The following is a 26,242-nucleotide window of genomic DNA, read 5'->3' as shown; positions in this document are numbered from 1 at the left end:
TATACAAATGTATATTTTATTTCTCCATAAATGTTACATCATCATTAAACATACTAAATATAAAGCAAAGTTAGAACACTTAAGTTACTGAATGGAGTCATTGGATAGCTTAGTGAATTGAATGTGATTAAAATGTTGGAAGAGCTGTAATGTTTAAGTTAAATTCACTCAAGTTATCAATATGCATAACTTATTTTTTTAAAGTCAGCCTATTTCCCAAAGTTTAACATAAAAATGTAAATGTAATGCAATGGCCAATCTGTCCAATTAGACAAGAAACCTAAAAGAAGTGCCTTTCCATTAAAGATCCTTAAATAATAATGTTATGCTATCATCGGCAGTATACAAACCTTGTGAAAATTTCATTTAACACTAAATAAAGCAATAAATACACCAAGAAAATGTATTGTAATAAATGTAAAATGAAGAGATTATTTCTTCATCAACATATCAATATAATTTTATAAGGCATTTTACAGTTTGCACCCACACTGTAAAAAAATGCAGTGTTAGGTTAAAACAACTTAGTTTTGCAGTCATTTCAACCTACTATTTTAAGTTTTGGCTTGTAATACGTTGACATAATTGATAAAATTAAGTTTAAATTGATTAACTAAATTTTTTAAAAGTTAAAGTAACATAAAACGCTGCGTTTTTTTACAGTGCATGAATAACTGAAAAACATTACACATTATCTATAACCATAAATTTTTGCAATATTTTAAACTATCTATTTCAAAGAGTTTATTTAATTCCTAACACAGACAAAGTTTAATTTCTCCTCACAGTCTCTAGGTTTCCAAACCTTATTTACTATATCCAGAGCTCCACACTGGAGATTTTTGGCAGGGCACTGGAGCTCCCCCTCTGCAGACCAGGCTTTATATGCAACATCATCACCACTGACCCAGAACCAATGTCCAGCTAAAAACCGTAGTCCAGTCCATACATAAGCCGTCTGTGATGTTGTGATGTTTTTTATCACCTCTGCCATGTTCTTCTTAGAGGCGATACTGACAAGATCAATGTAGTTTTGTCTGCAGTAGTCCAGAGCCTCTTCCCATGTCTTACTCTCATGTACCACTATCGTTTCATAGTAGTCCATACAACAAAATGACAAAGTCCTATCGCACGGAATATTGGTCAGTCCAGAATTCCCTATAAGAGCGCATTTCTCAGTATTCAAATGGTTTGGTTCATCAGTGTTCCATTTTTCAACTGGTTGTTTTTCACCTCCAGACCAAATCCATTCTGAGGGGTTTGCAGGATGTTCGTATGCTCCAACCCAAGCTGGTGAAATCTCAGGAATACTTGCGAGCTTCTCTATCTCTTGTGTGGTAGTAGTGGACAAGTCATCATAATGCTCTCTGCAGTACGTCTGCGCATCATTCCATTGCATTTTGTCTTCCACATAGAAGTGTCTTCTGTAGAAACCGGAACTCAGTCCACAGAGGCACAGGAACAGATATATAGAAACAGTTGCCTTCATTTCTCTACACAAGATCTACACTATATAACCTTGTTGAGCAGAAGTCAACAAAAATGTCATCACACGCCCTCAGATACATTGTTATATAGGAACAAAAAAACAAACAAACAAACAAAACAGAAAATCGTTGACCAATCAGAAGATCAGTCTCAGTCTTTGTGAATGCAAATATTTAAAGTTACCATACATCTTTCCTTGGCAAATCCTCCGATACAAAGTAAACAGGAGATGCTTTCTAGTTAAATTGCTTTCTTGTGTAAAATGTAAACCCTGAAGGTCCCAAAAGTAGAAAAACATTTGTTCACCTGTTATGTGTTGTTGCAGGAGGCCTTTAATGCAGAAATAAACGGGTTTTTACATTTTTGTAATTTTTGATAGAAATGGCCTTTTGGGGTGGCCAAATTTAAATTTAAAGGAACAGTATGTAAGAAATGTATATCAATTAATCATAAAATGGCCCTGCTATGTCAGTAGACATTAAGAAATCATATTCATTTCAAATACTTATAACGCTGACAACAGTGGTCCGGCCAGGATATTGTCATTTAAAAAGTGGAGTTGCAGCCCTCAACTGATGTTTATGTTGTCATCTAGTGTTTTGGTCTGATGCGCCACCCTCCTTCTATCTACCAATCACGAAGTCAGTAATGTTTCGGCATACAGGTTGCCAACTCTGCTCTAATTACCACAGCTGTAGTTACGAACATGTCGGATAAAAAATCTCTAATGTTATCAATCCGAAATATGTCGTGAAAGTCTTAAATAAAACAAGGATTTGTATAAGAGATGCCTTTGAAAGATGGAGACCGCTGAAAACGGAGAAGAATTTGAATCTGCCCTGATCGCGTAACGTTATGCCTTCTCCATAGTAGAATCGCGCTGCGTGCACAATTATTGAAAAACAACATGGATTGAGGATTATTTTTTACAAAGTCTGATGGAATATCTCATATGTAACACATTTGTGGACACAAACTGCAAATGGCTGTTATATTGTGAACGCTTTGCGTGGAGATTGCCCTGATCGCGTAACGTTATGCCTTCTCCATAGTAGAATCACGCTGCGTGCACAATTATTGAATAACAACATGGATTGAGGATTATTTTATAAAAAACCGATGGAATATCAATATTTCCATCAATGTAATATGTTTGTGGACTAAAACTGCAAGTGGATGTTGGGAAACCATTAGCGAACGTGCTCACCTACGTCACGCGCAGCGTCAACGCGTCTACCGGTAGTAGCCTACTACTATTTTCATCATTCAGGAAAATGCCGGGTCCAGCGGTTGTGTTGCTTGTTGCGTTCATTCAGCGTCTACTTGACCTTGTGGATTTGTTTAAGGTATGTCGATTTGTTTAAATATTTTGACTTATGATTATGTTCAACTCAGCTGTTGATGATTTAACGCTAGCCCAACTACAACTAGCCTAACATTACCTGTTGTTTGTGTCGATAAACACAAACACTTTTCCAGCGGCGTCCGCCATCTTGGTCGGAAAGTTTGGCCAGCTCGCTGAGCTTGCAAGGTATCCTGGGTAATTTGATCTCCCACTTCGTTTTAAGCCTGCATCGGTCCTGACTACATTTTGAGGGTTGATTCTAAGGGGAAAATAGCACTTTGTCTTGCTCCCTAATGTAATGGGACGCCCTTCACGTGTACACGCAAAAGCGAGGGCAAGAATGAAGGGGAAGGGGAGGTATTGGGATGGGCCTTAAAAAAATAGTCTGTTTGATGACCTATTGCCACAAGAGCGGAAGTGCTGACAGTAATACTTCATTCTTGATTTTACGGGGTTTTTTTGCATTATTGCGTGGCAGCGTTTTTACTAATATTAAATTAATTTATATTTTAGGCCATTTATTTGGCCGTTTCATGACCATTAATCATGGGATAAACTGAATTCATCAGAGGCAGAGATATAAAGACCAAAGGGGGAATAATCCCCCCCCAGCAAATCACCCTGGAAATAACACATCAGTATTTCACAAAAAGAGCACTGATGTACAAAAAATTAGCAAAATGTAGCACCTATCGGTATATGAAATGGTGGTGACTTCATTATGTTCAATTACAGTTGGGATGATGCTTAAGAATGAAGCTTCCTTTAGTATAGTATAGATATAGTAAGCAAATGCGCGTTTTCTCAATGAATGAATTTGAATGAATTACTGTGAAATCCGGGCACATCCAAAAGCCAGGGGGCGCTCTCGTGCAGAAACTACAATTGTGCCACAGAAGAAGTAGCATTACTTCAGATTGTTTCAGGTATTTTCATGATAATAAAGAATATTTTGAATTATTTTTATTTAACGAGTGTTGCTTTTTTAAATGCACGTTATAAACGACTCCGACTCATAATGATTTTAGATTGATAAGGACTTTTTACTGACCAAAACGCCATAGTATACGCAAAAGCTGCGCATGAAACACAAAATCCCACCCTTGCGTTTCAGAATCGATTTTAGACAGGTCTTTTTAATGGGACCTGCGATTTATCATTACAGCCCTATGGGTAGCTCGTTAATATTTGAAGAAGAGTTTGTGTTTATTATTTCTACTCAAACATGAGACATTACACAGGTAAATGGTAACTTTATTGTAAAAATTCAGTATCAAGATACAGTAATAAACTGTAAAGTATGTAAATTCCCCTAAAGTAGGGATGCACCGATACAAAATTTCTGTGGCGATACCGATATTCGATTGCTTAGAATGACATCTGTTGATACCGATAGTTTTGCTTTTCATTTATTTCAAATTATGATTTACCGAAATCTGATGTGTTTTTGATTGACAGGATATGGCCTGCACTAATCATTGTCTGTTTCTAATCAATCGGTTAATGTCCCTTAGTGGGGAAAAAAGTTTTGCTCTGCCGATACCCATTATAGGCCATTATCTCGGTGCATCCCTATCCAAAAGTAGAAATAATTACTGTTTCCAAGCATACGGAGGCCTATTAGGGCTGTGCGTCAACAAATTATTTTAACAAGATCGTTTTCAAGATATATTGGTTATGTGAACATTTTCTTAAAATTTTTCTTGTAGTTTTCATTATATGTTTGGAAAAATGTATCTGCATGCTTGGAAACCAAATTTTGCAATCACATTTTGTGCATCAACGTTTCAATTATAAATTTAGGATTTTGTGTGTATTAACAGGTGGTAAATGTTTGTGTAGGAACAATGTTGTATTTGTTCGTAGCTGTAGATGACATGTCTTTTCTCTGGTGACAGTTGTGTCACTGTTGCAGGGCAGGAATGATCTTCCCTTCACATTGACCAAAGCCCACCCTGTAACCCCTGCCCTCACAATAACCTGCAGACACAGAGAGGTCATATATGTAGGGTTCGCCAATTCAACCAAACAGCGACCACCATATTTTTAGAGTTAAAATGATCATGAAAATGTATTTCTATATGAAAATTGTTTATATTTTATATGCATTTGATAAATGATTCTTAACACGTACACTGTGGTAAAAAATGCTTTTAAAGCCCACCTGTGAGTGTGACCTCATCCCCATCCTTCAAGAAGGTCCTTGTTTCTCCATTGCCGAGGTCAATAGTCTTAGATCCTCTCCACGAGAGCTCCAGTAATGAACCAAAACTTTCTGGATCCTACAGATACACAAACACAGTCCATTGGTTGTAAGCACCATTAGGCATCAGTCATTTATTGACTGCTGAGGACGAGAGGGGACACAAATCATCTAATGGAGAATGTTTATAGTAGGTAACAGGAGGGAAATCCAACTCATCAAATAGGACTGAAACTGGATGTCAGTGGTTCCTATAGTGGTTCTAAAGTAGTAACACTGCAAAAAATGACTTTCTTACTTAGTATTTTTGTCTTGTTCTCACTAAAAATATCTAAACAATTATTAAATTAAGATGTATTTTCTTGATGAGCAAAATGACCTAAGAAAATAAGTCTATAGTTTTTAGACGAAAAATATAAACTTTAAGTAAATTAGTGCTTAAAACAAGCAAAGATATCTGCCAATGGAATAAGAAAAGATTTCTTGAAATAAGTTTACTTTTTTCATAAACACTTAATTCAAGAATTAAATTAAACAATTTTTCTTATCCATTGGCAGATTTTTTCTTTGCTTCAAACACAAATTTGCTTAAATTTGATTTTTTTTTGTCTAAAAACTAGACTTATTTTCTTAAAATACATCTTAATTTAAGAATTTTTAGATATTTTTTACTGAAAACAAGACAAAAATACTACAGTAAGTAAGAAAGTCATTTTTTGCAGTTTAAATGTAAAATTGCTCTCTTTGCTGTGGAGTTTAAAAGAAATGTCTAAACAGGAATGTCACATTTTATTTTTCATCCGTTTTCAAATATATCATTTACCAGATCAACGGAGCAACACATTTGGATTTTAATCTAATCTGAGGCATATTGAGACCATTGTCTGACAAGTAAGTGATAAACTGTGTCCTGATACATGAATTGTTTAAGCAGAATGTAGTATCAGTTTGATCCATTTGATTTTTTTGAGTCTTGCATTTGTCTTGCAAATACACATGTTGTTGTTCTTTGTTGGTTAAGCATGTAATGTGTTAAAACAATCAAATGTTAAAGAGCAGCTATTTCATTGCTAAAAACATAGTTATGTTGTGTTTTTGGTATAATACAATGTGTTTGTGTAGTTTATGGTTCAAAAAACAAATTTTTGTAGCTCCAGATATCCCTTCCTTCCTGAAACGCTTGGATTTTGTATAAAAAACGCATCAATCTGAAAAGCTCTGTGTCCCTGATTGGCCAGCTAATCTGTACGTTGTGATTCACTGCAAAAAATTACTTCTTACTTAATATTTTTGTCTTGTTTTCAATAGAAATATCTAAAAATTCTTAAATTAAGATGTTTTTTCTTGATGAGCAAAATGACCCAAGTAAATAAGTCTAGTTTTAAGACAAATAATATACAATTTAAGTGAAATTGTCCTTAAAACAAGCAAAATTATCTGCCAATGGGGTGAGAAAAAAAAAGTGAAATAAGATTTTTTTTTCTTAAACACTTAATTCAAGTAAAATTTTCTCACACCATTGGCAGATAATTTTGCTTGTTTTAAGCATAAATTCACTTAAATTTTATATTTTTTGTCTTAAAACTAGACTTATTTTCTTAGGCCATTTTGCTCATCAAGAAAATACAACTTGATTTAAGAATTTTTAGATATTTCTACTGAAAACAAGAAAAAAATACTAAGTAAGAAGTAATTTTTTGCAGTGAATCACAACGTACAGATTAGCTGGCCAATCAGGGACACAGAGCTTTTCAGATTGATGAGTTTTTTTTTTGCAGTGTTGGCCTGAATCTCTGATGTCAGCTGGAGATGTGACGCTCTTTACCACGTTTGAAAGATTCACTCACAATGTGATGATTACAGGAGTTAACTTACAAGCTGTGAGTCAGAAGCGGGAGGAATTATGATAATGTAATTTATCATTATCAACTTGCGTCATCGTTTACATTGGGGTTTGTACCTTTTGCATATCATTAACATGTACTAATACACACTTACACACCAAAGGAAATGTAAAATCGTGAATCGGACCATAGGTGCCCTTTAATGAAATGTGACATTCTGTACATTTGCCTTATATAATTATCTTACAAACTTCTTGTCTCCACAGCAAACAGAGCAATTTTGTCTTTGTTGTCCTAATATGTATGGAGGGCACTGTATATGTATATATACAGTATGTATGTACTGCTGATGTAGGGCAGTGGTTCTCAATTCCAGTTCTCGCCCCCCCCCCCCCTCCCAGAAGGTTTTCGATGTCTCCATATATAAAAACACCTGATTCAGTTCATCAGCTTGTTAGTGTGTCAAATATAAGGAGCCTGATGAGTGAAATCAGGTGTTTCATATAAGGAGACATCTAAAACATTCTGGGAGGGGGGCCCGAGGACTGGAATTGAGAACCACTGATGTAGAGGATTGGGGGCTCAGACTGTCAAAGCGGCACAGGAAAAAGTTTTAAGTTGATGGTGCTGTGTGTATGCAGCTACAGAGTGTAAAGATTATATTTATTTAAATTAATAAATGGATGCTGCATTATTGAGATAATGAAAGGCCTCCTTACACTGAACACTATCCTTACCCAATAAATCATTTCATTCTTAGTAAACACTCTTTGCAGATTTTATTTCTACTTTTCAAACATTTTCCTTACTTCTTGTACCTAGTGTAAATAGAAACTCAAAATGATTTAATATGGTTTATATATTATATTTATTATATTAATGCTTTAGTTTATACCCTTTTATTTATTTATATTTGTTTATTTTGTTCTTTTTATGTAATATGAATCAAAATAATTGACATTGACACAAAATAAAAATATATTAATTTAGATTATTTGAAATAAAATTATATTTACAATTACACACAGGTAGTTTTTACTTTTGAATAAATTACAAAACACTAATCCTGTTGGACAATTTTATGTTTTTAAGTTTCTAATTCAGTCAAAAATGATTAATTTAATTGAAGAGTTTTTCTTTAATTCAAGAAATGTAGTTTAGATGAGTCGACACAATTAAGTTGGTTTAGATTAAATAATTTGACTGTTGTATGTTAAATGTAACATTTCATTTGTCATATAAAAAGTTTAATTGAATTGGCAAATCCACTTTCATAAAAAATTCTGATAATTTACTCACCCCTATGTCATTCAATATGTTTATGTCTTTCTTTTTCTACAGTCAAAAAGAAAAGAAGTTTCAATGCAGTTTCAAAAAGCTCTAAACGATCCCAGCTGAAGCATAACGTCGCTGTCCGATGAAAACCACGTATGTCCATTTTGCTGATTTTGAGATTTTTCAACGGATTGAATGTCCAGGTTCATTTCCTTATACAGTATGCTTCACATATCTAAATGGCCAATGAAAAGTTGCGAAATCATGTCATCTGATTTTCACGTATATCCATTTGGTGTCAAAGCTGTCAATCACCCCGCGTATCTCCCGCCCTGTGGAAGCATTTCGCCGGTCTTGTGAAGTTTCATCGAAGCTCGGGACTGGAAAGCCGAATAAACACAGCCTGGTGAGACGATTCACGCGTTTACATGCATACTTTTCCCCTGCAGATCGGATCACAGATCGGAGTACACCACCCCCTTCAATACGATCCAAATTTGCATCCGATCGTCCTCAATCGTATTGATTAAGGTGTTTACATGAAGGCTTTTCAATACAATCGAGCCATCAATATGATTACAAATGGATTATTTGGTTGCATGTAAACATACCTACTGACTTTCCTTCATCGAGGTAAACGTTTCCCACCTGACGCCAGACGTACGTCTAGGAGTGACAACATTACGGTAGGACTGTGCAAACATAGTATCTGTCTAGCATTACCATGTCAGTGTATTAATTCATTGTCCCTTTATAGTTTGCAAGAGACAGTTAATAAATGTATAATTAATATTAAATAAACTAAGTGTATTTAATAAACCAAGAGGTGGGCTATTTAATAAACTGAGCGTATTCATCTGTCAATATGAAACGCGACTTGGCCATTCTAATTAATGATCGAAAGAACGCGTATCGACCACCGTTACTGTAAAATATGCACGTATGTCCATTTAAACTTAATTTTGGTCAAATGTGGATTATATCATTACACTGGCAAGAATATGGTTACATGTAAAGATGCCGTACCAAGTATGACAACGCTACATTCAACTGCTTTTGAAATACGATGTTTTTTTCACTTCCTGAAAAATAACCGTTCTGGACATACGTGAGTTTCATCGGGCAGCGACGATAAGGGTCTTATCTTGCAAATCTTATCTAGCAAATCACCCCCCCCCCCAAAAAAAAAACTAATTTTTACCCACAACTTCTCATCTTGCTCTAGGTTTTTGATGCGCCAGCGTGACCCTACGTATTACGTAATCACATCGAAAGGTCATGCGTGAGGTATGCGAAACTACCGCTCCAGTGTTTACAAGTGTGGAAAAAGAGGAACGCTCATGCGTTGTTGTATGTGAAATGATGCAAATTTATGTGTTTGTGTCAGTTAATTGTTAAAAATGGTCTGCAAGTGTATGTTTCACATATGTAACGCGTGACCTTTCGACGTGATTACGTAATACGTAAGATTGCGCTTGCGCATCACACAGCTAGTGCAAGATTAGACGTTGTGGTTTAAAAGTACATATTTTTTATTTATTTTGGAGCAAAATTGATGATCGATTTGTCAGATTTGTTGTTGGGATCGTTTAGAGTCCTTTGAAGCTGCATTGAAACTGTTGAGGTCAAGTAAAGTCCACTATATGGAGAAAAATCCTGGAATGTTTTTCTCAAAAAACAAAAATTATTTTCGACTGAAGAAAGACATAAACATCTTGGATGACATGGGGATGAGTAAATTATCGGGATTTTTTATGAAAGTTGAGTAATTCTTTAAAGGCGGAGTGCACAATTTCTGAAAAACGCTTTGGAGAAGGGAGGTGGGCCGGCTACCAAAACACGCTTGTGTCAGCAGTAAGGGGCGTGTCTACTAACCAACATCGTAGCCTGGGTTGAGTATGTGTGGGGCGGGTCTATCAAAAAAAGGTCCAGATTCTATTGGGGTAGGGGTGTGTTTGTTTAGGTGATTTCAAATATCAACAGTGGCTTTCAAACATTGTGCACTCCGCCTTTAAGCTGTTTCAAATAAATCATTTTAAATAGGTTCACAAACTTGTTGAAGGATAATCATTTTCTTACACTGCAAATCGTTTTTGTTTGTATTTTGTTTGACTGTAATGTTTGTCAACTTGAGCACCAACTGATTTACAAATTAAAATTTTGTCCAGTTGCTACAACTGGTACGTGCTTTTACAGTGAGGTAATGACATACAGTGAACCTAGGCACAGACATAATGTGACCTCACGTAGTCACGTGACAAGAAAAACGCAGTGGTTAATAAAAATTAAATAAAAATTCAAAAAAAAAATACTTAAATTTTTAATTTATTTTTGTTTAATTTTCTTTTTAACAAAATAAAAAAAAAAGATTTTCATTTAGGTCATTTAAAAAATTTACTTTTGATAAATTACACAGTTGCTTGACTTTTTTAGTGTGGCTTAAAGGTGCAGTGTGTACATTTTTGAAGCATCTTGTGGCTCAGTCCACTGCTCACCCCTCGCTTTTGAAACGCATAGAGAAGCTACGTTAGCCACCACCGGACAAACATGTCATCATGGGAGAAAAAAGTTTGTCCGTTAAGGGCTTCTGTAGAAACATGGCGGCACAAAATGGCGACTTCCATGTAAGGGGACCCTCGCTGTATGTAGATAAAAACATCTCATTCTAAGGTAATAAAACCATAATGGTTCTTTATGAAAGGTCTTTATACACCCCTGATCATATAGTTTTGTATAATATTTTGCATTTATGTCAAGAGATCCTGCACCTTTAAAGAAACAGTATGTAGGATTGTGGCCAAAACTGGTACTGCAATCATAAAACTTGTGGCTAAAACTGGTACTGCAATCACACTAGTGGGCAATACACAATATGACAACATAAACATCAGTTGAGGGCTGCAACAAATTTTTTAAATGACAATATCTTGGCCAGACCACTGTTGTCAGTGACATAAGTATTTGAAATGAAAATGATTTCTTAATGTCTAATGACATATCAGGGCCATTTTATGATTAATTGATATAAATTTCTTACATACTGTTACTTTAACCATGCTCGGGTTTAGAGAAAATGTAGTATGACAAGTGCAGTAACAACAGAAAGGTACACTAAAGTAAATTTTTCATTTTCGTTGTTTAGATACTGCATTTTGCCTTTGTAGTTCAGTAAAAGAAGCTAGTGAGAGTCGGATGTGCAGTGATGTTATGTTGGGGACAGACAGAGATGTGTGCCAAGATTGTCAGACAGACATTTTCTTCATGTCTGAGTGGGCATTTCTTAGTAAGAAGCTTTCAACCATGACCACACGTCTAGTTGTGAGACTTTTCATACATTATGTATCATAAAAAATATTTTATATACCAATGATGTTTTTGCACATGCATGCAAACAAACACATACCGGTCCACTGATGGTGCCTGATGCCAGCAGGTCACCTGGTCTGACGTTACAACCATTGACTGTGTGATGTGCCAGCTGCTGTTTCATGGTCCAGTACATGTACTAGAAACAAACAACACGTTATATGTAGCCTTTGTTTATTACAAATCGAGAAATGTATTAGAATTAATGGTTTAATCTCTTCCATTCATTGCGAAGTCTGTCACTGCTGCAATATAATAGTTTTAACAGATATGGGAACACTGAAATCCAAACATGCATCAGACACTGACAAATGGGGAAAATGATTTAATAAGAAGGAATTGCTCTTCCTGAAAGTGTCATTTATTTGCATGCACAATAAGGGAATTATGCATATTGAGTAAACTGGAGTTGATGCAATCTGAATGCAATTTGTGTTCCTGTAGTTCATTGGTAAAGCATTGCATTAGCAGGTTAGTTTGTCATGGCTTAGATGCCAAAGGAACACATGTACTCATGTATAGGTTAAACTTGTAAATAATGAGAGTATATCATTTTTTAACATTTACATAATATTAAGTTAAAGGTGCCAAATAACTGATATGTTAAATTGTATTCTGATATCCACATAGAAGGTATATGACTTTATTAAGTGCAAAAAAATTTCAGAAGATGGACATTTTACATGTCCATTTACAACCATAAAATTTGCCCCCAGTTAGCAATGTGTACTGCAACACAGGATGGTCAGTTTTTTTCAGAAGCAAGGGTTTATGAAATTTTTTTCAGAGGAAGTTTATAGCTGGGTGATTCTCACGAAACCATTGAAACACCACGGCACTAATGATTTTAGCTTTAAAAGGTGTAATATAGTAACATTAAAAAGCATCAGAATTGAAAGTGTTCTACCTTGCACAATGTGTGATTTCAACATAAGAATTTATAGTTGGAAATTTTATCTCATTTTCTGCTGAAATTCTCATTACCGCAATGTGTCCGGCTGTGTTTGAACATGCGTTATGTTGTAATTTAATCAAATTAACACAAAAATATTAAGAAAACAAATAAATGGATGTTTTGCTAGACTACTTTAGATGACAGAAAAAATATTTACTGAATATTCATGTATAATAATAATGAAGAAAAATTAGGAAAATGATGTGTCCATGCCTGATGTTCTCATCCTCCGCAACACTTTTTGAGAACAGTTTAAGCACTCATACAGAATTTTAATAAAGTTTGATTTTAAGTGACCAAGCACATGGACCAGTTACTTCAAGATGGCTACCAGGTAAGATCATTTTTTTACAGTTAATTTGAAATATTGTCTTGTCAGAATGCTTACACGACATTTTGATTATCATTACCGCAACAGATGCTTATTAAATGTTAATTTAATTAATAGAAGCATAATACTTTGATTTTAAATGCATGTGCAGAATCTCCAAATTATGTTCTTTCAGGTTTGTCATGTCATTTTGAAAATATGTCAGTGTTGATGTTTTCTGACTGTTGCGGTAATGAGAATTTTTTTAAATTATGCTACAAAAAGTGTTAAATGATAAGTAAAAGTTTTTAAATTAATGTTCCCATTTACTCCAGACTTTGTTTTTCAATGTCTGGTGGGAAAAAAAGTAAATTTAAGCAATTTTTACATTTTCATGCTTGAAATTTTTAAAACCAAGTTTTCGTGAGAATCACCAAAATGATTTTCAAAAAAAAAAAATCTTAGTATTTTTGTCTTTTTTTCAGTAAAAATATTTAAAAAATTTTAAATTGAGATGCTTTTTCTTGATGAGCAAAACGCCCCAAGAAAGTCTAGTTTTTAGACCAAAAATATCAAATTTAAATGATTTTGTGCATAAAACAAACAAAAAATCTGCCAATGGGGTAAGCAAAAAAATCTTAAACATTTTTCTGAAACACTAAATTCAAGAAAAATTTGCTTACCCCATTGGCAGATGGTTTTTGCACAAAATCACTTAAATGTGATATTTTTGGTCTAAAAACGACTTATTTTCTTGGGTCGTTTTGCTCATCAAGAAAAAGCATCTTAATTTAAGAAATCCTTTTTGTGCAGTGTAACCAGCACAAGTTTGTTACCAACAACATTGTGATGCAAATCGATCACTTACCTTAAAATTTGACTTACAAATGGTGGCTGCATGTGGCATTCCCTCACCTGAAAGATGCCAAATATATAGGCGACAAAACATGACTGCTTTAGTAAAGCAGGCTATACATAAACAAGAAGGCTTTACACATATATAGTCTATTCACAATAACAGTTATGTCATACTCATACAGACACAAACCTTTCACTGCCACAAATAGGTTGATATTGAACGTATAGGGGTCATCGTGACTTAAGTATGGTAGAGGCACAGGATCCTAAAAAGATAAAATAACATCAAGTTAATAGTATGAAACAAGCATGTCTAGAAAGTCTGAACACATCTTGTCTACTTAGAGTTTTCATCTGGTTTGCATCATTAACATTATGCCTGTAATATTGTATGGTTCAGTGGATCAGTGAAGAACTCTGATTTTAATCAAACAATAAAATTTGCATTGGGTTTTTCGCCAATATTTATGTGTGCTATCTATCTTAAAGGTATAGCGGAGGATTTTCTCGAATTTTAGAAAAGAACCGCCTACTGCAATTGCGCAACACTCCTGATTGACAACTAGGAGGATCAATAGTCTTGATGATCCACCTGGAAAAAGAAAATCCTTCGCAATACCTTTAATATGTATTAGACTATTGTGTTAGCTTGGCAACATGTTTCAATATATTTAAATTCTTATGCTGTGTACACACAAAACACGCAGCACTGTGTTCCTGGCTCTAGATAACCCACTGGATTTAACTTTATGTCATGCAATTTACGTTTGAATTGATGTCGCTTTACATACGTCATCTGGTATAATTGAAACAATTGGCTATGAACTACGTACAGACGCATTTGATACACATTCGTAGCGCCCAATAAACGGCTCTGGGAATTCGAAAACCACGCCACAAATACAAGAAATTGAGCATATGGTTCCAAGACCACGTCTCATTCTCTTTGACACTGGTCTGGTGTTAGCCAGGCTACTAAAGTATGACAAATATGCAATAACATAAAAATCTGGAGGGGTCCAACACTTTTTCACACCATTGTAGCTTTAATCTTTATTTTGTCACTTCACATTTTAGATTTATACTTGAAATGCACATATTGCAGACTTTCTGTCTACTTTTGTCTGAAATAATGCAGCATCATTTCAAAGTAATGATTTCTAGTGCAGTGCGACCGCTTCGGCTGATATTGGAGGTGGCAAAACGGGGTGAGTCTTTTTGAAAGGTCAATTGACCTAGTTTACCTGGACTGGATTGGGCTCAACAAAAGGCATCAGTGCTTCCATTGGAACGACCCAGGGTGAGATGGTGGTGCCGAAATTCTTGCCCAGAAATGGACCTAATGGAACATATTCCCAAGCCTGGATATCCCGAGCTGTAACATAAGAGAGGGAGAGACATTTATGGATCATACATTCATAATAATTTCCTAGATCTTACATTATATTTTTTTCTAGCAACCACACAACATACAAAAATAATTACATCTCATAAGAATCACATGGTGACTTCACTGATATTTTCTGCATATCATCAAATTTCAAACAATTACATTTGTAATAATTTGCTGCAGTATAAAGTCATATTTTTACATAATACAATATGATACAATGTTTAATTCAAACAAAAATTATTCTGCAATAAACTTCAATAATGCTTTCGACTAAACAGACTACATCAGGGGTTTCAAAATGTGGGCCACACAGTGAGATATGGTGGGTCACGCAAATTCACTTGGCTGCTGCGGTGAATGACACAAAAACCGATTTGTCCTATGAATGACACTTTATGGTTTTGATATCATGTGTTTTTGGAATTGCAATTAAACTTCAAGTTCAAGTTCGTTTATTTATAGAGCACAATTTCACACAGTCAGACGACTGCCCAAAGTGCTGTACAATGCAGAGTAGATCAAGGTAAAAATAAACACTATTAAAATAAAAAAGAATAAAGTTATTTAAGTAAAAACAACAGTGGAAACACACAATTATAGTGCGTGGCTTCCAACAATAATAGGTACAATTCCTATGCACACACGATAACTACAACAAGCAAGGCAGTAAACAAAACTTAAAAACTAAACCTGATCATCAGGGAAACTTACATTTTATTCATACAATGACAATGAAAATATGAACTACTGTCTTCTAAAAGAGAACTAGTTTAATTTTGTATGCCTAAATATTTTTTTTCTGCATATTTCTATTAAAAAAATATTTGGATGGGTCCTGAGATAGATTTTACCTACCTAAGTGGGCCAAGAAATAAAAAGATAGGACTACATAATTTCCTTTTAGAGCAATAAACTTAAGCTTTCATTTCATTTTCATTTAAGTAGTTATTTTTAATGCACATTTTGTTTTTTGTATTAGCATCACCTAAAAAAACAACGAGTTTTGATATTTTCCTATTTAAAACTTGACTCTTCTGTAGTTACATCGTGTACTAAGGCAGACGGAAAATTAAAAGTTGCTTATGGGGTAAGTAAAAAAATCTTGAATATTTTTCTTAAACACTTAATTCATGAAAAATTTAAGAAAAATTTGCTTACCCCATTGGCAGATTTTTGTGCTTGTTTTATGCACAAAATCACTTACATTTGATATTTTGGGTCTAAAAACTAGACTTATTTTCTTGGGTCGTTTTGAAAAGCATCTTAATTTAAATTTTTTTAAGATATTTTTACTGAAAACAAGACAAAAATACTAAGAAATGGTTTTCATGAAAATCAATTTTTGCGGTGTATGTTCTTAAACATTTGGGAGATTATAATTGGAAAAAATGCTTTAACCTGCCAATAACGTTTGAATACACATGGTGGCGCATCCCTACCTAACAATAAAAGCATTCTATTCTTTTAAGATGTGATGTGAAGCTAAAAGAGATTGGATTGACTTTTTATTAGGGGTGTGCATTGGCATTGCTCTCACAATTCGAGTCAATTACGATTCACCAGGTAACGATTCAATTCAATTTGATTCTACGATGCATTGAATTCTACTGTACACAACAAGGCAAATTTTTCATCAGTTAAGTAGTAAAGTCAAATGCAACTATTCTCAACAAAACAGAAGCTTAGCAGCTTTAAGACAATGACAATTATATACCTGAGATGAGAATTTTACACACAGCGTAAGTCTTGTCTAGTTTCCCTTTAACTTTGTAGAATCCGAAATGTGCCCATATGTCCGCTTTCCATGGAAAATGGGGCGTTTTTATTTACCCGCCTATCGTGGTCATCTCTCTCTGCCTCAGCCATCTTGATTGTTGTTGTTATGCCCCCGGAAGTAATTGAAACTTCACAACTTTATTGTCCACTCGAGGCCAGAAAATAAACAGTGCCATAATCGATTATGGCACTTTGCTGCATCGATGCTGAATCGTGCATCTCGAATTGCGATGCATTGCCAAATCGATTATTGTTGACACCCCTACTATTTATTAGTCAAATTATATAGTGAACTTTTACTGAAGTTAAACATTAAATGAGAACCTTGCAAGGGCTCCCTTGCAAAAGAGATTTGAATATCTCAATGGGACATCACCTGGTAAAATAAAGTGTAAATAAAAAAATTATAAAAGAACTACTACATGATTCATGAGTAGATGCTAATAGATAATGCACATGATTTTTCTGAAACCTGAGACTATTTATTTAAGCATCAGAATATCAGAATCTTATATTCTGAAGATTAGTGTATTGAAAAAAATTATGTTACAGGTTCTCACCACTCCAGTCGTTCATTAAAACCATGCCGAAAATGTGCTCATGGGTCTTCTCCACTGGGATGGGCTCACCCAACTTGTTGCCTTTTCCAACAAAGAATGCCTGAAAGATGAACACAGAAAGACCTTCATCCCTCTTCCTTATAGTGATATAAATCACATGCACAGAAACCGTGGCTGGACTTCCCAATTCATTTTATGCAAATTCATTCTATTAAAACTCATTAATTAGGCCTACGCACAACGCAACTCTCTTCAAATCTATTTACCAGCATGTATAGCTCACATATGCTCCTCAGACATATGGGCTCACATCCGAAGCACGCACAGGAGCACCGGTAAAACTAAACATTTAATTGCTTGTTAGTAGCATGGTTGTAGTATACTGTACATTGCGTTTACCGTGACAGCCAAAATACATTGGCCAATATGTAATTTTAAATAAAACTGTCAATAAATTGTTTTTAAATTGTATTTGTTTAATGTTTAACATATGATTTTTGACTCCGGAAATTTTATTTAAAAATTAAAACCAGAATCCAGAAAAATTACAACAGAAAACACAGAATTCGAGAATAAATAAAACGGAATTTGGAAAAAAATTTAACGCATTTCAATTTTGTTTAAAAAATAAAAACCAGAATCAAGAAAAATTAAAACGGAAAACACGGAAATTGAGAAAAAAAAGGAATTTGGGGGAAAAAAGCAGATTTTAATTTTGTTAAACCAGAATCACGAAAAATTTAAATGGAATTTGAAAATAGATAAAATAGATAATTTGGGAAAAAATTAAACAGATTCATAAAGCCCTAATTATGGTACATTTTCAGACAGCATTAACATGTTTGTATAGTCAAAACTAAAAGAGAAGTTTTTATTTACTTTAAGTTGTTTTATCTTGTTTTAAACACTTAACTTGCCAACTGTTTAAGGATGAAACATTTTCATTCTGAAATACAATTATCAAAGAGCTTTCTCCTGAGGCCGTGTCTTGATTAAAAAAAAACTTTGTTATACTACCTCTGCACGAGACTGAACAGGTAACCTTTAATGTTGACCAACAGATGCTTGGCTTTTAAACTAAATAAAATAAAATTATTTAAATTAAACCCAAACTCACCATCTCCAGTTCTATGTCCAACTGTTTGCTTGCCCCAAAAACAGGCGGCTGAGCTGAAGGAGAGACCGATTAAACAAATAAAAATACTGACAAAGATTTTAAAGGATATCATAGAAGAATTTACCGGACCCTGAATTTGCATATTTTTTTATTTTACTTATATACTGACTATATGTTTTAAATCAACATAGCATCAGACAAAGCAAGTGAGCCCATAGAAAAAAACTTGAGAAACAGAATAAAATGACAGCACATCATATTATATATTACATGGCGATAACCAGCATTATAGATGTGACATTTGAAGTCAAAACTTGAAAAATAATTTCTCAAAGAATGCATTTATTGCCAATATATTGAAGAATTTGTTTATATTTTCATAAACCCCTAATGATAGAGTCCAGACATCAGAAAAATTTCAAATAAGGTAATAATAGACCATTTAATTCTAAGGGTTGTTAATGGACCAGGGGTCTCATTTATAAAGCGTGCGTATGCAAAAAACTGTGCTGGAAACGTGCGTACGCCAGTTTCTACGCAAAGGTTGTGATCTATAAAAAAACTTAATGGGAGAATGAGCTTGAAGGATCTAAAGATGATTCATGTACGCACACTTGCAGGTGATCTGTGATTAATAAAGGGAACATTACTTTGTTATTGTTTTTTTTTTTTTATATTTTTAGTTTTTGTGCGTACGTAGACTTTTAGTAAGGATCCTACGCACAGTTTTATAAATGAGACCCCTGGTCTTATAGGGTTGTTAAAGGACATGTAAAACATTTCTAGATAATGTTTACACTTACATGTCCCTTTGTTTTTGAAGCTAAGATTTTGTTTACAGTGCACAATATAATATGTTTTCATGTTTTGTGTGTAAAAAACACATTATTTTTCACACAATTTACTTCTTTATATCTCTAAAACGTAATGAATTCTGATTGTGTAGTTTGTTTAAGTGGGTTGTGATTGGACAGCAGCTTAGCTTAGCCAGAGCCGTTAAGAGCTTAGCTGGCGACTGACGTATTTATGTGGGCGAAGCTTAGTCAAAAACTCTTAATATTGACATCACTCAACCAGAAAGTAAAGGGCTGTAGTCCAAACCGGCCGTTCACTGTAGGCTTTGAAGGGGAATTCTGTTAAAGCAAATATTTCGCCTCGCAGTGAATTTTGAGCTTTATCATTTTGCAGGTATTATTTATGTTGCTTATGCTATATGCTACAGCAACATTACACACTAACTAAAGTTTAAAAAATGGGATCAGGAAAAACAGGACCTTTAAAAAAGCCACATACCTTCTATGTAGATATCAGAGAACCTTTTGATTTTGTGGTTTGTGCACTAAAATTTAACAATCATTAATGTCATATAAAGCTTTTTAAAACTTGCACTAGTTATGAAAGTCATTTTGTTGGGTGGTTTGTATTTGAGTATTTAAATTCAAAAACAATCATTTGTGTTATTTTTTAAATAAATGTTTAAGTTAATGATTTCTTGTAACTTCTTGTGTTTGCTTCTCAACTTACAATAAAATCTAATAAATAATAATCCCCATATATTAATCACCCATGTAGGGCTGTCACAATATTGAAATTTGGCTGATGGTTAATTGTCTAATAATTTGTGATGATTAATTAGCTGTTTTATTGCTTTGACATTTAATTTACATAATTTTTTTGTTTGTTTATAAACAGTGTTGGGGAAAGTTACTTTTAAAAGTAATGCATTACAATATTAAGTTACTCCCAAAAAAAGTAACTAATTGCACTACTTAGTTACTTTTCATGGAAAGTAATGCTTACGTTACTTTTAGTTACTTTTTCTTGGCTAAAGCTTGATCTCTTTCAGGCCTTGCAGGTGTTTTTATGACTGAAAAGTTCTGCATTCAGAAATTGCATATTTCATCACAAAAATGTTAAGCTCTGGCCTGCCATCTCAGTTTCTGACTCAAACTATTTCCACACAGGCACAGAGAGTGCATACGTTTAGTTTAATTCAGTACATATTTTTTAATCAAATTAATTAAACTAAAAAAGTAACTTGAGTTACTTTTTTGAAAAAGTAACTCAAATATTAATGTGTACATTTAAAAAGTAATGCGTTACTTTACTCGTTACTTCAGAAAAGTAATATTATTACGTAACTCAAGTTACTTGTAATGCGTTACCCCCAACACTGTTTATAAATAATTTTCACACATTGTTGTGATTATTTAAATTAAACCATTTGCAAGGTTAACCTGGCAGTAAATATTAATACACATAACACATATTTAAAAGTAATCTGATACTGTCTCTTTATACAGGCGCTGCAGCTCCCCCTTGTGCTTTTAGAGAGATGTGCAATCATTGCGGTGATCTGAAATCATTGCGATGAGGTCAAACAATCACGATGAGACAATTATTTAATCATTGTGACAGTCCTACACCCATGTGTAATAAGTGTCTGAATGTTTACCTGGGTCTGGTCTCATTTGTCCTTGAGGTCTTCTGATTGGTGTTCCAGACACAACCACAGAGGAAGCTCTCCCATGATACCCCACCGGAAGCCTTAACCTACAGTAAGAAGGCTAAATGTAACTTTTGTTTCTTAGATAGATATTTTACCAAGCAGATCTGGGGCACCATTGACTTTTATATTAGGAAAAATAATACTATGGAAGTGAATGTTGCCGCAGATCTGTTCGGTTATTAACATTTTAAAAAAATATCTTCATTTGTGTTCAGCAGATAAAATAAATTTTTACAGACTAAAAATAACTTGAGTATGAGTAAATTATGACAGAATTTACATTTTTGAGTGAACTATTCCTTTTAACTCTTTCCCCACCATTGATAAGTTATTTCGTCAATTAAGAGAAAACGCTTCCCTGCCAATTACGAGTTTTTACGGCAATCCTTATTTTCGCTATTATTCACTAGGTGGCACACTTACCCAACTTATAAAACACTAAAGCATTTACTCCATTAAAACAATTTGATCATCGCTCTGAATCTGATCTCTTTTTAAAAATACAAAATGCAATTAAAATGGCCGCTGGCTGGGAAAGACTTGTGCAACTTTAGGGAAAGACTTAAAGAATACTTTATACAAATCTGATAATTTACTCTATAATAATTATCTCACCCCTCTTCAGATGTCTTGTCACTGGTCGTCATGTGCACATTTATTTACGAGAGACACCAAAACCAATGAAATTCAAACTTACCACACATTTTGGAGCTTCACCATGTTGACCCCCATATAAGATGTCATGGCTGTGATTTAATATACAATTATTTGTTTGTGTTCACCTAAAGAAAGGAACTCGGGGATATTTATATAAATATGGGAAGGTATGCAGGTGAGTAAATTATGAGATAATTTTATTTTTAGATAAACTATTCAAGGTCAAGAGTATAATTTCTAAACTTGCAAAAATAATCACATGTTATGTCACTGCGTATGCATAAGGTGGTTTTAACATGAAAAATCAACTTTAACATAGATTTTTCTCCAGACTTATTCTCATTCTTTTCTGGAGATGTGACATAAATTTGGAGAGGAATTTAAGCGGTGCAGGATGTCCACTAAAACTAAAACTTTTCAAAAAGTCCTTGTTCTGTCTCCGAGCGAATAACTCTTTCTCTGAGCCTTGTAAGTAAAAAACGAGGGCAGAAATACAGTTCTGTTTTGAAGGTGAGAGTTATTGCTAGAAGACGTTTCGCACAGCGAATTGGAAAATACAGGTGCATTATTTAACGTGACAGGCGTACATTGCAAAATGAACAAAGAGCGTTTTTATGGGAAAACCTTGCAGGAACTTTGCTGGCTCTTTTAAACTATAACCTATATGGTTGGCAGCTCAAAATATACATGAAATATAAAGTGAACAGGAGTTGGTCAGTCAGCATATTTCACGGAAGCACACTTTATTTAAATGTTAGGATTCATGGGGTGAGGAAAATTCATAACCTGTCACATACCAGTTGGGCATCAAGGCATTCTCTTTTCCACGGAACATTATTCCAACGTTGGTGGCATGATCTCTTGATGAATAAAAGTCTGTGTAGTCCCCGATCGGAGTGAGAGCAGGAAAATAGATGATGGAAAATGGAGGTGAACATTTTCAACTTGTCCGCTTAAAGGTGACATTTCGTGAGCCTCAAACGCATTGTTTCCTCATTTTTATGTAAACCTTGTGCATACAAAGGATACATAACACATAACACCGACTGTGATGTAACATTTGAGACGTATGCTCCAACATGTTTACTAATACGAGCTATGGCATGAGCCTCAGAGCAGAGCCAATCAGAGCAGAGCTCAACATTCTTATTCATAACCCTTCCAAATAGGACAAAAATAGACAATTTTATTCAAAGGACAAATTCTAGGGTTGTAAATGTAAAATGTTGCACTTAATATACCTTTGTTTAATATATATCAAAGAACAATTTATTATTTTAATTCATTCTTTGGCACCTTTAAATCCAGCTGAAATCAATTTCTAATGATCGATTTAACTGTACTTCAAATGATAAACGGTGACTTGGAAATAATCTTATATGCATCCTCAGTCTTTTAATGACTTTTTTTGGAGAAGTGATGCCTTTTCTGCCACAAAATTAAATCACCCAAGATGGGTCTTTAATACAAAAATGCATTATGCTACATTGAACTAAAACTTTTCTACAATTCATCTCTACTTAGAAATTAATTTCTTTTACATTTTACTTTTTGCAGCAGTTTTTAGGTTAAGATTTATAAGGATAGCTCATCCAAAAATCCTTTCATCATTACTTTACTATCACATTGTTCTGAGTCTGTATGAGTTTCTCTATTCTGAAAGTCAGTATTTATCTAAATATCTTTTTTTTGTGTTCAGTAGTAGGAAAATCAATTTGAATGTCAATGGGTACTGTCAACTGTGTGCTTACCTTCATTTATCAAAATATCTTCATCTTCAAAGAAACATAGGATTTCCTTTTTTCCCCTTTAAGTGTGTTGTATTAAAGCATATGAATATAAAATAAATAACTTAAATGCTTACACTTTGACAATAAACATTTTTTGTTGCAAAAAATGCAAGTAGCTCTTTTTTTAAATTTCCTTGAAAGCATAACGTTTACAAAAACAAAAATAAGCAGCACACACTATAGTTTGCAGAAATATACTTTCTAGGATTTTTGGGGTTTAGAACCAACCCATATTCAAAACGCCTTGAATACCTTGTTTCATTTCAGGTGATTTCTAAAAATACAAAGTAAACATTGACAACTACAGTTAGTAAATAGTGCACTCTAGTGGTCAATATAGCACATAAATAGACTTTATAAAAAACTTTCACTACCACTTACAAAATAAACTAACTTCCTAAGCACTATCTATTTATTAGAGATTTTATAGAGTCAAATAATATAGAGTATATTTACCATTTTAAAGTCAACATAAAATTAACATGTGACCCTGGACCATAAGACGTATGGGTATATTTGTATCACCATTGGCAGATTTTTTTGCTTGTTTTATGCACAAGATCACTTAAATTTGATATTTTTGGTCTAAAAACTAGACTTATTTTCTTGGGTCGTTTTGCCCATCGAGAAAAAGCATCTTGATGTATTTTCTTGATGAGCAAAACGACCCAAGAAAATAAGTCTAGTTTTAAGAGCAAAAATATCAAATATAAGTGATTTTGTGCATAAAACAAGCAAAAAAATCTGCCAATGGGGTAAGCAAAAAAATCTTGAACATTTTTCTTAAACACTAAATTCAAGAAAAATTCAAGAAAATTTTGCTTATCCCATTGGCAGATTTTTTTGCACAAAATCACTTAAATTTGATATTTTGGTCTAAAAACTAAACTTATTTTCTTGGGTTGTTTTGCTCACCAAGAAAAAGCATCTGAATTAAAGAATTTATAGATATTTTTAATGAAAGCAGGACAACAATACTAAGAATTTTTTTCTTTAAAATATTTTTTTTGCAGTGTATGTGTTATCTGCAACACTCACCAATCTCAGCTGGGAGATGCATCACAGCTGAACTTTGATGAACAAATGCCCTGAAGATCACAAAGCAGACACAAGAAGCCAAAATTACTTTAAGAGACATAAGAGACGTAACTTCTTAAAATAAAAGAATTGATGGGATGAATAGATAAGGACTACACTGAGGAAATCTGCTTTCACCTGGAAACATATCTGATCATTATCTAGTAAAATAGTATGTTATGCATGCTTACCTGCTCCTTAAACTGACGTCATCACGCAGTGTGGACTCATTTGCAGCTAGAAGCATCTGAAGATACTTTCTCGCTTCTCTCCAAGCGTCATAACCCAGAGCCATGAAAGCATTAAGCGTTGGCTTTTGATAAAAAGCATGTTTATATTTATTATAACATGGACAGAGCAATGACATTAACAAATTAGATTTAGAAAGCTCACCTGTTCAAAAACATCTTGGTGGGTCTCAAGAGCTGGTCCATTGAAAAGATGCTTTATGACACTGAGGTCCAGAATTTGGTCTCCAATCGCAACGCCGATTCTGTGCCTGGGCTGTTGTTAGAATTTCAGAAGAAAATCAGTTACAGTTATGCATTTTTTTATTCAAAGTAATGCACATCATAAAACTTTTTATTTAGATTTAAAAACTCAGCTTGGTCAAATTATTTCATACTCAGCATTTGATATATGTCGTAATGTCTAGCCTAAAACCTTCGTCGTTTTATAAACTTATACATTACATTGAAACAAGATTTAAATAACATGGCTAAACAAAAACACTTTATATAATAAACCGTACATTATACTTACATTATCGGATGTGGAAAAAACTCCGTAAGGCAGGTTATGATAAGAAAAGTGCGAGTTCTCGTCAACTTTTATGAAAGACATGGTAAAATTGCAGTTATACTCGGGTAAACTCTTCAGACTGAGTAAGAGCGCGAGTAAACCCTTCCAGATGTTGACTGCAGCCATATGAAAGATGCCGCCGCCTCACGTGTCAATGCGACGAGCCAATCAGAAGCGTCCTCTTCCATCCTCCCTACTCCAAGTGTACTTCATAAATAACGTGTATCCTATTCAACGTGACTCAGCATAAAGGCCGTTTCTCAATCCGAAGGCTCCATGCTCCGGAGGTCGCACCTCCAGGATGCACACGTCATCAAGACTGTCTTATTCAGAATATTAACAATTATAGTGTTTACTGTTATTCTAAGTTAATTGTAAATTGTTGCTATATGCGTATGATTTGCGAATATAATGCTTAGTTAACTTAAATATATCATGCTTGATGACGTATGCAGCCTGCATATGCGACCCCAGGAGCCTGCAGCCCTCGGACCGAGAAACGGTCCAAGAGATGTTCGACTTCGAGATACAGACCTATAAACGTATGAAATCACGATATCGCGAGAGCGCTTCCAAGGGACAGATTGTTCTCTTTACTCCCGCGATACTTTAATGTCATACACTGATCGATTTGCGCAGATCCTTTAAGTCGACAAATGCTAATATATCGTTAAGTGAAACAACTGAAAATGTTAATAATTATTTATTAGAGCACTTATAAAGAGTCACTTATATTTCACACTCAAAATCAAGCTTTACATTTTATTTAACGGTACTTTTATTTAGCATTCAAACTATGATGCTTTTGGTTTCACTTTTACATTCAAACAAGACTGAAGTTTATAAACTTGACTCTACACGTTCAAGTTTAATTATTATGACGTCATGATGGCCGCCATTAACTACCTACCATTTAAT

The 26,242-nt window shown here is 34.1% G+C and overlaps 2 protein-coding genes across 3 annotated transcripts; both read right to left on the bottom strand.

Moving 5' to 3' along the window:
- Window positions 1-3,787, bottom strand: LOC129422764 (putative C-type lectin domain family 20 member A). Its single transcript, XM_055178894.2, has one exon. It carries the CDS (start codon window positions 1,487-1,489, stop codon window positions 749-751), a length of 741 nt encoding a protein of 246 aa, XP_055034869.2. The 5' UTR covers window positions 1,490-3,787; the 3' UTR covers window positions 1-748.
- A 279-nt stretch (window positions 3,788-4,066) lies between these two features.
- On the bottom strand, window positions 4,067-25,520 carry fah (fumarylacetoacetate hydrolase (fumarylacetoacetase)). 2 transcript variants are annotated; one of them, XM_073859650.1, is made up of 14 exons: window positions 25,286-25,520; window positions 24,917-25,027; window positions 24,715-24,836; window positions 24,486-24,534; window positions 22,454-22,545; window positions 20,946-21,043; window positions 18,491-18,543; window positions 17,374-17,473; window positions 14,889-15,019; window positions 13,835-13,910; window positions 13,655-13,701; window positions 11,559-11,660; window positions 4,998-5,115; window positions 4,067-4,813 (listed from the first exon to the last, which is right to left on the bottom strand). In XM_073859650.1, exons 1-14 carry the CDS (start codon window positions 25,448-25,450, stop codon window positions 4,737-4,739), a joined length of 1,341 nt encoding a protein of 446 aa, XP_073715751.1. In that variant the 5' UTR covers window positions 25,451-25,520; the 3' UTR covers window positions 4,067-4,736. The 2 variants fall into 2 exon arrangements, with proteins under 2 accessions (XP_073715751.1, XP_073715750.1); XM_073859649.1 differs by having other exon boundaries at window positions 22,454-22,549; window positions 24,490-24,534; window positions 25,286-25,513.
- Between the last annotated feature and the right edge of the window lie 722 nt (window positions 25,521-26,242).

The sequence above is a fragment of the Misgurnus anguillicaudatus genome, chromosome 21 (assembly GCF_027580225.2).
Source record: "Misgurnus anguillicaudatus chromosome 21, ASM2758022v2, whole genome shotgun sequence".
NCBI classification, from domain to species: Eukaryota; Metazoa; Chordata; class Actinopteri; order Cypriniformes; family Cobitidae; genus Misgurnus; species Misgurnus anguillicaudatus.
The sequence above is the reverse complement of the archived record's forward strand: the minus strand, read 5'-3'. Positions and strand labels throughout refer to the sequence as shown.

What these genes read in the sequence shown, in the direction of transcription:
- LOC129422764 (XM_055178894.2), bottom strand. Translation starts at nt 1,489, where the DNA reads ATGAAGGCAACTGTTTCTATATATCTGTTCCTGTGCCTCTGTGGACTG.
- fah (XM_073859650.1), bottom strand. Translation starts at nt 25,450, where the DNA reads ATGGCTGCAGTCAACATCTGGAAGGGTTTACTCGCGCTCTTACTCAGT. An exon ending in TGGACATAGAACTGGAGATG is followed by an intron (nt 17,474 to 18,490) that starts GTGAGTTTGGGT and finishes TTCATCTTTCAG; the next exon opens with GCATTCTTTGTTGGAAAAGG. An exon ending in TTTGTAAGTCAAATTTTAAG is followed by an intron (nt 11,661 to 13,654) that starts GTAAGTGATCGA and finishes GTTTGTTTCTAG; the next exon opens with TACATGTACTGGACCATGAA.